Source organism: Eschrichtius robustus, chromosome 3, assembly GCF_028021215.1.
Source record: "Eschrichtius robustus isolate mEscRob2 chromosome 3, mEscRob2.pri, whole genome shotgun sequence".
In the NCBI taxonomy this organism is placed as follows: Eukaryota; Metazoa; Chordata; class Mammalia; order Artiodactyla; family Eschrichtiidae; genus Eschrichtius; species Eschrichtius robustus.
Genome location: NC_090826.1, coordinates 45,376,514 through 45,388,281, shown reverse-complemented (window position 1 = coordinate 45,388,281; position 11,768 = coordinate 45,376,514). Strand labels below are relative to the sequence as shown.

The 11,768-nt window shown below is 47.4% G+C and overlaps 1 protein-coding gene across 2 annotated transcripts in view; it reads left to right on the top strand.

Moving 5' to 3' along the window:
* Window positions 1-4,407: 4,407 nt before the first annotated feature.
* Window positions 4,408-11,768, top strand: part of GLIS1 (GLIS family zinc finger 1) — a 226,254-nt gene continuing 218,893 nt past the window's right edge. The window contains exons 1-2 of one of the 2 annotated variants that reach the window (XM_068537974.1): window positions 4,408-4,475; window positions 5,495-5,783. In XM_068537974.1, coding sequence (XP_068394075.1) covers window positions 5,537-5,783 — 247 coding nt within the window. In that variant the 5' untranslated portion in view covers window positions 4,408-4,475; window positions 5,495-5,536. Of the gene's footprint in view, window positions 4,490-5,494; window positions 5,784-11,768 lie in introns of both variants that reach the window. The other variant, XM_068537975.1, reaches the window with a different exon arrangement.

The window sequence follows — 11,768 nt, the reverse complement described above, 5'->3', positions numbered from 1 at the left end:
CCCCCTCCCCGTGTCCTCAAGTCCATTCTCTATGTCTTTTGCTAATTTTTTGATTGGGTTGTTTTTGTTGTTGAGTTGTAAGAGTTCTTTATATATTCTGGATACTAGGCTCTTATTAGTTTCATGATTTGCAAATATTTTTCTCCCATTCTCTAAGTTGTTTTTTCACTATCTTCATAATGTTCTTTGATGCACAAAGGTTTTTAATTTTGATGAAGTCAATTTATCTATTTTTTTCTTTTGTGCTTGTGTTTTTGGTGTCACATCTAAGAATCCATTGCCAAATCCAAGGTCACATAGATTACCCCTATGTTTTCTTCTAAGTGTTTTATGGTTTTAGCTCTTATATTTAGGATGTTGATCCATTTTGAGTCACTTTTTGTATATGGTTTGAGATAGGGATCCAACTTCATTCTTTTGCATGTAGATATCCAGTTGTCCTAGCACCATTTGTTGAAAAGATTATTCTTTCCTCAATGAGCGATCTTGGCACTCGTATCAAAGATCAGTTGGCCATAGATGTATGGGAGGCAGACACTTTTGACCGTGAGAACTTTGGCAAATCAATTTTGAGCTTTTATTTTTTTCATCTATAAGATAGGAAAGATATCCTCTTTTTCTCAGAGTTGTCAGAATTAAATGAGATTACATATGGAGACTATCAGCCATAGTACCCGGAACATAGTAGTTTCCCCAGTGAATGTTAATTCTGCCCTTGCTGCAAGAAATAGAGGCAGGATAAGCAGCGTAACATCTATCAATCACCTCTATTCCTTCTCCTTCTTCATGTCTCCAGGACACAGGAGACCCTAGACATAGAAATGTCTATTTTTTCTGAGTATATGCTTATAAGGGTGGTGAGGGGGGAGGTCACAATAGGATGAAGAAGCACTTAGCCAGAAATTCAGGCAAGCAAAGGAAGTAGTGGTCATTCTTTAATAATTCAATCGACATTCAATAAACACTTACCTAGTGCTGACTTTGTGCCTGAATCAGTTCTAGGCTCTGGAGTTACAAAGGCAAAAGGTGCTCCTGCTCTCAGAGAGCTCTCAGTCTAGAGGGAGAGACAGATAGGTCATTATAAAGCAGTGTAACAAGTTCTGAGATAGAATGAAGCAGAGATTGCTGTGAGAATATGCAGGAAGAAAATAACTCTAGCCAGAGGATTCAGGGAAGTCTTCTGGGAAAAAGTGATGCTTGAGCTGGGTATTAAATGATTCTTAGGAAGGAGTGAGCCAAAGGGAAAGTGTTAGCATAGGAAACATCATATACAAAGCTATGAAGGCATGAATATATGTTCCAGGTTCTAGGAGATGAAAAATATTCTAAGGTACTTGGAACATAGGATAGAGCTAAGAGGTGCAGTGAGAAAATGGTTTGACTTTATTTAGATGGCCATTGGAAGTTGTTAATGAGGCTTAAACAGGGAAGTGACATGGTCAGATCTACATTTTAGAGATTTATAGGGAGACCAGTGTGGAAAATGAATGATTGGGAAGAAGATGAAGCTGGAGGCAGGAAAAAGAGTTGGGAAGAGATGTAGCAGTGAGGAGTGAGGATGGAGAGGAGGAGGACTGTTAGGTGTATTCATGGCAGATCAGATACGGTAGTATGGGAGAGGAGGAGGAACAAAGTCAGAGAAGAAATAATGATGTTTGTTTTGGTAGATGGATACAGATGGAGTTACCTAGTAGACAGACCATATGTGGGACCAGAGGGCAAAAATAAAAACCAAAAAAACCCCAAAACAAGACAGACTGTGTTGAGCAGGCACGTTGGTTAGTGTAAAAAAGCACACATTATTGCCTGGCCTGCTAAAGGGATAAGTGGATTTTATTTGTTTTGTTTTGTTTTGTTCTTGACAATTAAAATATTAATGAATTTTATTTTCATACTAAAAGTATAAAGAAAAAATTGCAGTCTGTAATCCTACTACTCTTAAATAGCCCTTGTTGAAAGGGAGAGAGGAAAATATATATTGTTAGAAAATACAAACAGTTCAGAGAAATGTAAAATGAAAAGTACAGGCTTCCCCCAAGTCCTCCATTCCCTTAACCACTGTTAACACTTCTTGTGTTTCCTTCTAGGAAAAAAAAAATGTATATACCCACTGGATTCTGTATATCCGCAAAGAGGTCCTGCCACATACCACGTTTAAGAGGTCTGTTCTATTGAGCAGATTAACCTTCTCATTGCTTTGCCAGGCTTCACAAACCCATCCGTCCTGGTAGGGTGGAGCTGTGAATTCACTGAGGGAAAGGCAGGATCTCCACGTCCCTAGCTCAGGCATGGGACTTGCATCAGGGTAGGTGCTCAGCAAAGAATAACTAAATGAGCTGTTGCTGCAACTTGGAAATTTGGAGAATCTTTGCCTGCAGTTCCAGTTCGTTAAGTGACTTCTTCAGCAAATGTTTCCTGAGTTCTGACTAAGTGTGCAGTGCTGTGTGTGTGGGTATGTGTGTGTACGTGTGGTGGGGAGGGAAGGCAGAGGACTTGGTTCCTGGCCTCACCAAAGAGCAGAACTGGAAAGGTCAGTGATCTCCCAGTCCTCTTGCTTTTTGAGGGGGGAACTTAGGTGCAGAATGAGGTCCTGATTTACCTAAAGCCGCAAGGCTTATTGGTGCCAGAACCAGCCCTAGAGCTTCAGAAGAGTGAGGGGGTGGGGGAGGAGCACCTGGTGGTGCGTTGGAGGCGTTCGTGAGCTACTCTTACTCCTTCCATCCCTTCCCCTCCTGCCATATAAGTAGCAGTAATCCCCAACTCCAGATCCTCGGGTAGAGGCAAGACCTTTGTGCTGTCTTATGTAGCCCATGGCCCTTGGCCTGTGTGCAATGGGTGGGATTGGCTGACATCCTGTACCTATTAGAGGCATCATGGCTGGTAGAGAGGAAGAGTGCTGGACTAGGAGTCAGGAAGCCTGGATTCCAGTGCCAGCTCTGCCTCACCCCACCATATTGTTGTGGGCGGGTCACATCATCTCTCCTCTGAACGTGGGGGTGGGTCTAACGAAATCTCCAAGGTCCTTCCTACCTTTATTGCTCTCTAATTGTAAGATGCTATATTTAACCAATGATAGGAAATCAGATTTTAGGATTCTGTGAGTCTGAAATCCTGGTTTTCCAAGAATCCAGGGATGCTGCTTGAGGTCTCTTACTCCGTGTGGACTCCTATGTTGTGAGGCCTGACCTGTTGAGTAGTAGGGAGGGGCTCCATATACATTTTTCAATTTGAGACCAAGGCCAAAGAGACCAGACCCCTCTCTTCAAAGAGTGCGGAGCCAGGCAGGGTCTTTGGAGTGGGCCCAGATCACAAGTAAACAGTGCGGAGCAGGGCAGGCCGACATGAAATGCAGAGACCGTCTCAAGGACTTGGGTGGAAACTCCAGTAGTCTTGGCAAATAGACCTGGCCTGGGTGAATAACCCCATTTTACACAGGAGGAAACTGAGGCTCAGAAAAGGGAACTGAGCTACCGCTTCCAGTCACCCTGAGGTCTTGTTCTTGGTCCAGTGTTCTTTGTACACATTGGGCAGGACTCGCTGGGACACTGCTGTCTGTGAGGGGAGCCAGAATGCAGGGGAACCAGGTTGCAGGTCCTGGAGGAACTTAGAGGAGTGGGTCTCAACCCCCAGGGCTGTAAGCACCTCCTGGGGGCTCGCTAAAATTCGAGGTGCTGGGACCCTGCTCCCAGACAGATTCACAGATTCACTTGGGGTGTTTTCTAGTTGGGATCCGGGTATCTATTTTTGTTTAACTTCGGAATGAGACCCTCTAGTCTGGTTCCTTTTTGGTGAAAAACACCACAGAAACAAAAACTTAAGACAAGTGGTCTGAGAGCCGTGGGTTCGGTCCCAACCTCGCTGCTGACCCGCTGTGAAAGCTGTGGGAGCTCTGGAGTGAGCAGGTTGGATTCTGCAGGAAAACTTTGAAAGCACTTTCACATCCATTGTCTCCGCGGTAGCAGGGTTGGCCGGTCCCATTTGACCAGGAGAAAACTGATGCTGGACAGGGCAAGAAGGGTCTTGTCTCAGCCACTGGGAAAGGCGGAGAAGAGCCAGGTTGAGCCCGGCTTTCCTGATACCCAAGGCGTTCCGCCGCCCTGGCCAGCCCAGCCGCGACGACACAGCCCAGGCCCTGCAGCCCGCGGCGCCGCCCCGCGGGCCTGCCCTCATCGGCAGCCGGAGGAGGGGGGCCGCGCAACACCGGGCGCCGCCGGCCGCCGCCTGTCAAACCCTCCGCCCAGCCTTGTGCCCGGCTGGCCCGGGCCCGAGGACGGAGGCTCCGCCCTCGCGCAGCGATTGGCCTTGGGGGGGCGGCCGCAGCGAGCCAGTGGCTGGAGAGGCTGTCAGGCAGGCCGAGGCCCCGCCCCCGCCCCGGGGTGCCGCCCCGCTGGACTCTGCTGCTGCTGGGGCTGCGGCGCCAGTGGAGGCGCGCCTAGCCTCGCGCCCCGGGAGCAAGCTGCTGCGGCCGCCGCGAGGTGAGCGGGGCGAGGTGAGAGGGGGCGCGGCCCGCGGCCCGGGAAGCGGGCGGGCGTCCGGCCAGACATCCGAGGCTGGCGTCCCAGGGAAGGTGGAATTGGGGAGCTTTGGGATGGCGCGGGGAGCGCGAGGGGAAAGGAGAGTTTGGGGGCCCGGGGCCCTTTTCCAGGAGGGACGATGGAAGGCCCAAGGCTCTGTGGAGGGGCACGCAGCGCGCGCGCGCGGGGAGTGTGAGACTGTGCGGCTGCTAGTGTTGCTGAGAGTCTGAGCGGGTGAATGAGGGTAGTGTGTATGGCACGTCGTGTCCCCGAGTGTGCATTTGCGGGGTGTTTGGTGTGTGTGGGAGCGGGCGTGCATGGGCTACCGACTTTGTGCAGGTTTGCACGCGCGATAGGTTCGTTTTCTCAGCTGCGCGTGGGAGTGTGCGTGTCTCGGTGCGTGTGATGGGTTCGCGTCGCGGGAGTGAGCGCTCATCCTCCGACTCCCATTTTCGCAGCTTGGGTGGTGGTGGTGGGATCTCAGAGGGTCTGTCCCCCGGCCCGTGGGTGCTCAGTCCGTGGTCCCTGCGCGCAGCCGGCTCCCAGAGCGCCCACGAGGCGAGGAGTGCAGCGGGTGACCCACCCCGAGCAGTCTCCGCGGCTTCTCCAGAGCCCTGCTCCGGGAATCTCTGGTTGCCGCCCGCTCTGTATCTCACTGGGTGACGCGCACAGGCGCTGTCCCTTTTCCAGGCCTCAGTTTCCCCATTCGTCCAAAGAGGGCTTGGTGGGGGCGTATTGGGTGGCCGGGCCCTCCACAAGCCAGGGAAGGACGGCCAGCCGCTCCTGCGCCCTGGAAGGGGCTTTTACGCGGATCAGGTAGGTTAGGGTGAGTGTCACGTTAGGGTGAGTGTGGTGGCGCGAACCCGTTTCAAAAAGGAGGAATAAACGGAGGGATGGTGACCTGCCCAAACCTCGGCCTCCGGACGAGAAGGGGACCGCTCCGCTCATTCTAACGCGCCTGTGCTTTCTCCCCTCCGCAGGAGCCCGGCGCGACCTCCAGCGGTGCGCCCCGCCCCGGCGCCATGCACTGCGAGGTGGCCGAGGCGCACTCAGACAAGAGGCCGAAGGAGGCCCCCGGCGCTCCGGGTCCCGGCCGGGGGCCCGCTGGCCTCGGCCCGCACATGGCCTTCAGGGTCACGGTGAGCAGCGGGGGCTGCGGGGATGGGGGTCCGCGTGACTTGCTGCCCGCGCCACCGCGCGCCCACGACCTCCTCGAGCCCCGGAGCCCCCGAGACTATGGTCCGTCCAAGGCCTCTGCCGCCGGGAAGGGTAAGTCTGGCCCCGCCGACGTGCCTGGCCGTGGGTGTGGAGAGATTTGGGCTCTCTGACGTTTCCACCGCAGGCCTTTGTAGGAATCCTCCGGGGAAAACTTGGTAGAACCTTCTCCGGAGTTCATCAGTTTCTCTCAAGTTGTTTGGGACTCTCTTGTCATTCTGAAACGATGATTGTTTAGGAAGCATCTAATTTAAACTCAGTAGCCTATATTGGGGGAGATGGGTGTATAGACAGCTCAGATTACATAATTTTGCTTCTGTATGTTTCTGATAAAAGTTGTGTGAAACTTGTCAAAGTCTTATTATAAATTAGGATGAGTAGCAACTCGAGTATGTCTATCTCTGAGGCTGCTAAAGGCATCCTTTGAAGTATTCCAGTCTCCCTCAATAACAAAAACCAGAAGCCTTCAGCAAGACCCCTCGCCTGTTGGGACCTCAGTTTCCCCATCTGTCAAGTAAGGAATTAATTATACCAGATGATTTCTGGATTCCTGATGGAAAATTTTATGAATCTATAATCTAGCCTGAGTCAAGTCCCGACTTTAACAATGGCTGTTCTGTATTTGATGCTTCAGAAGCATAGTTTTGGGTCAAAAGTTAGTTTGCCATACCCTTCCTCTACCCAGTGAGGCTGGTGGGTATAAGGTGCAGGCTCCAGTATAATTAATGGGTCAAAGTCAGCGATGAGGCTGGATTCTCATGAACATGTTCTTCTCATCACAGTTAATTATTATTGAGCCATTATTTATAAGTTTCATGCTGACAGATAATTAACCAGAAATTGGGGAAATTGTTGAGGCACCGTGTCCTCCCCCCTGCCCCCACCTTTTTTTCCCTGGGAGAAACCAAAGCTTTGGGGTTTCATTATTTCAGTGTTTGGGACCTCTTGGTTCTATTTCCAGCTGATTCTTAAGGAAAGACAAAAAGTGTGTTTTATGGCTCTGTAGGCATCACTACTTTAGCATCAATGAGCCCCAGCAACTTAGAAAAGGTAGGGTGGCTTGCTTTTAGAGATGAGAGCTCCTTTTAGGTTAAAAAAAACAACAACAAAAAAACCCCCAACTCCCCAATGCAAAGACTGGTAAAATGAAATAAATATAAACACTGTTTTTCTTTTTAATGAAAACACCTGACTTTGTAGGAGAGCACTATTTCTTGTCTCATTGTTTTAAATGTCAGTCTCTTCTCCAAGAGACAGAGGTCATATTTTAAAGGGTAGATATAGAAAAAAACGCCTTTAGCGTATTGTTACTGGAATACACACGAGGTTCTCTTTTACTAGGGAGAGAGGGGGCTGTGCAGCAAGACATGAGTAATATTTGCTGCCCTGAGCTCCCTCGCTTGCCCCCTCCATACACAACCCTCCCTTAAATAGATACCCTCCTGCAACATTTTGTGTTTAAAAAAAATAGCTGTCAGTTGGAGATCGAGTTCTCTGCAGACCTAATAAATGGCTCTCCCAAACATAGCCTTTGTTCCAAGCCATAGTTAGAGACCTTTTGTCTGGATGCATTGTGTACACCTTCTGACTTCCATTCCCCCAAATCCCAATTATTTTTATCCACACCCCCACAGTGTCTAAAACATGAGATCTTTAAATCAGGATTATATTTGAAAGGGGCAGAGGAGGATAAAAGAATGCGAGGAAGCACCTCTTTCTTTGTACTTTAAGATGGTTGTACTGATTAAACTTTTTAAAGATGCTTCTGTTTTCTTCATAGCCCCCAGCAAGGCTGGTGGGGTAGGATTTGTCCCACCCATTTAAAAGATGAGGAAACTGAGGCCTACTGTGTGCGGGGTTTCTGGCCAGCCCATTGCTTATGGACCTGGGCTTGGAGAGGTTTCCGACCTGGCCTCTGTCCCTCTATGCGAATTTTTCCCCATAGTCAAGCCAGGCAGTGGCCTGACACAAAACCAGAGCTGGGCAGCCCTCTTGAAAATGCCGTAAAGGAAACCTCTTACTGCCACCATTCCCACCCAAATATTCCCTAGACATCGCAACCCTTTGAATATTTGGTGTCTAGCTCCAAGTCTCAGGCTTATTGGAAACAGACAGGTAAGAATACCAACTGAAAAATATTTATTGACCGTGCTGGAAATTTTAAGACTCTGCCATCCAGGATCTGTGGGACCGGGGGAAGTTATTTCCCCTCTCTGAGTCTTAGTTTCCTCATTTGTAAATCTACCGTGAGACTTACTTGGATAGACTGAAGAGAGCATTAGTGATAGAGTGTGAAAGGGCCGCCTCAGTGCCTGGTTATTTTGGAGATTACTCTTGTAATGTGTCTAACGTTCTCAACTTCTGGTTTTCCATTTGCACGAGAGGTAATAATGCTTCCTCCCAAGGGAAAATGAAACAGTTGTTGTAAGAATACCTTATAAACTAAGAAGGAAAAAGGGGTCACTTTTATTAATTCATGTAGGGCACCGTGTTATGGTCAGCGATACTTGAGATAAAGAGGGTCGGGTGAGGAGGGAGAGAGGTTTGATTTTTTAAATGTTGACTTTAACGACTTTAACTCTGGTGCCCTAGCCAGAGGAAGCTGAGAGGAGCCAAGCTGCAGGTCTTTTGTGGCCACTGCTGCCTGGTGACCGGAGAGAAGACAGTATTGCTTGGTTTGGGATCAGGTTTCAAATGATCTGCCTTCCGTTTCGGACAGACCCTAAGCCGAGGAAGGGAGTGAGCTCTTGAATCCAGCAGCTTATCCGTAAATGTTGGGGTCCTCTGCGTTTCCAGATCTGGAGTTAGGAGGCACTGGGGATGGTGTGTCGTCATGGGCTAACATTGTCATCATTTACAATAAGAATCACAATCTGTTTATGACAGAGTCCTGTTTATCCAGATTCCAAACAGCTGAAAAGGCCAAATTACCAGATGCTACGTTTTTTCTTTCTTATTATTAAATACCCGACACTCTGCTTTTGGAAGTCCTGACAAGGAAAGAAAGTAAACATCTGGACTTTATGGAGGCGGTCAGCTTTGTGGCGATGGCCCGATGATGCTCGCTCCCTGTGCACAGTGCTTTACAGTTTTCAGCATGTGTCCTCCACACGTTCCCTCATCTGCCCTCATGCCAGCTGAGCTCTGCCTACCTTGTGGGCTGTTCCGAGGGGACAGATGTAGAAGCGCTGGCTTCTTATTACTGTGATTCCCATTTTATAGATGAAGACGTTAAGGTTCAAGGATGTGCTCAAGGCTACAGACAGTAAGTGGCAGTTTCTAAGGCTTCCTGTCCCAAAGTTTGATTCTGGTTCCACAACTTGTACCTTCTATGTGTGTGTGTTGGGGGCCGAGAGCTGGGTGTTCATGACGGCCTCCCGAATGTTCCCAGAGAATTTAAAATATTTTTGCTTTTGGTATTTCTTCTGTCTCGAATCTTTGGAAGTTGGTAACTAGTATCTATGCCATCATTAGATAACTTCGTAGTTTACCAGAAGATTCCGTTTGACCAGAATTGCTGCTCTCAGACCAAACCAGATAATGAGCTCACTATTTAATTCTCAGCGACTCACTGGGCAGTTTTCATTGTGCTCTGAGACTAGACACGTCCTAGCAATAAAAAGGAGGCTGACGATCATGACAAATGTGAACTCTGCCATTAGTAAAAGGCCATCATAACGTGGCTGGAAATTCCAAAAAGTAGTTAATCTTGTAACTTAAAAAAAAGTTAGTATATATATTTTTCTTTAAAAATGAAAACAAAAAAGGAGAGCAGTTGTAGGTTGCATTAGGGGCATTAGGGGCTGGTGGTGGAAAGTAAGACATGACAGTTTTGGTTGGCATTACCTGGTAGAGTTTCTTCATCTGAATCAGAAGCCACTGTGATGTTCTGGGGAGGCTTTTGAGGGGCCAGCACATCCATAATAGAAAGGTATGAGTTATTTTGAAAGCATTTACCCCCTCCGGCTCTAGTGGGCAATTTGCTTGCATTTCATCCATTTTAAAGTGCTGGTCCTGTGATCCGGAAATAATCAGATCCAAATTTTTTCAGTGCTTGAGGTTTCAAATAAGGGGGAGAAAAACCTGCTGGCCAAATGTCAGGCTCAGTGAGACAAAGAGAAACATGTATGTGTGTGGGTACACAAATAAGATAGGAACATGTTGCGTCTACAGTCATAAGAATTATGTACCCGACAAATCTTTTATAGACATGTAGCGGAAATATAATTCCCAAAGATTCCCTAAGAATCTTGTGTGGCTAGAATTCCTCTTCCCTTCCTGCCTCCTAAGCTCTTTAGAAGCTGCTAAGACTTGGCGTGCAAAATGGAAAGGGGACCGGCACATGAGATCGTAACTTAATTTAGGCTTAGTTGTTTCTGAGTCGTTTACCTGAAGTGCTCAGCTGGGCTGAGGTCTCAGGACTGTCTTGGCTGCGGAATCATATCCATAGGCTGTGTTGCTCCATCTGTGATGAAAATACATGTTTCTTTATACGCCGTGGTTATACGCCGTGGTTTTCCTTCACACTTCTCCTCCTTCTGAAGAAAAAAAACAAAAACCTCACCCCATCTTTGAGTTCTTCATCTCCCTGCGTTACAGTTGCATGAGAAGTGAAGTGAGCCAGCACACTTATTTTTACAGTGTGTTAAAATCCCATTACAGGCATAAGTGCACAATGAATCATTTAAAAAAATATATTCTTATGTTCTTTGTTCTGAATGTTGCATAATTATCATCATTTTCTTTGGTTTTATTTTGTGGAGTTTGGCCAGCATCCTAGAAAAGGGGAGAAACTAAAGTTTGGAATGGGGTTTTCAACCCTTTTTTGGATAGGAATAGGGAAAAAAAAACAACAAACAAATAAATACCAACTTTATTTGTAAATTGACCAGTGACTGTCGCTAACTGTGACTTTTGCATAGAGAGGATAATCTCCCTTCTTTCCCTCAATTTTCTTAGAAAAGCAATTCCTTGTTTTGAAGCTGATATGGTAGTATTTCAACAACCTCACCTTGTATCTGTGATTACATTCAAAGTTAAATTACAGGGTGTGGTTTGCTAATTTTTTTTTCCTAATACAGATTTTAGTTGCAATTAGTTTAGACCTGGAGACTTGCAGTTGTTTCTTCTGGTAGGGGGTAGTCTATTTTTGTGTTTAAAGAAACAAAGACATTCAGTTCAAGGGGGAGAAGAAATGAAACAAACTCTACCCTGGGCTTTGAAAAATTCAGCTGCAACATGCAGAAAGCCCAGCTGCGATACCAGGGCCAGGAAAAAAGAGCAACCTCCTGAAATATTTGTGCTGCTCGCCTTCCCTGTGCTAATGATTCTAGCAGTTTAAAAACGGACTTCTTGTTTATCAACAGCCGCTGCCTGAATTAATAGTTTACAATGAAAAAAAAAAATGCTTTGGCGTTAGAAGCAAAGTCCGGGACTGATAGCTGAGTTACTGAGTTAAGGGAAGCAGAAAAGAGGGGGGAAAAGTTTTGTGGCTGCTTTGGTCTCCTAAAGCCTTATTTATAAGAAACTGAAAGAAAACAGAGACCTGGGGTGGGGTGGGGTGGAGAAAATACAACCCTAACCCAGTGTCTTCTCGTTTAAAGTCACTTGAAGCATCTGTTTTCTTCTTTCCCCCGTCTTTCCCTAAACTCCAAAGGGTTATTCCTTCAGAAGGTTTCCGGTGGATTGAGGCGGATTGTGTTAGCATTACGAGCTGTGTTTTTAAAGTCAGCATTTGAGTCAGATGCACTGAGAGGAGCCCTTCAGTCCGCTCACTGAATAATGCATTTCCTGCATGGCCTGAATTTTTTTGGTGGTTATGGTTGGGCCTGTCTGGAGCAAACACACGCGCCATTGTACAGCCTCGATGCATGTGGGCCATGCCCTTGGCTTTGAGTCTCGGTTTCCCCATCTGTAAAATGGGAAGCAATTCCATAGGATGACCCATAGTCTCTTCCTACTCTGTTGCTCCGGGATTCCACATGAACTTCGCTGGGGCAGTTGGGAAGGATCTAGGGTATGGAAAGAGGTCAGGTTCTA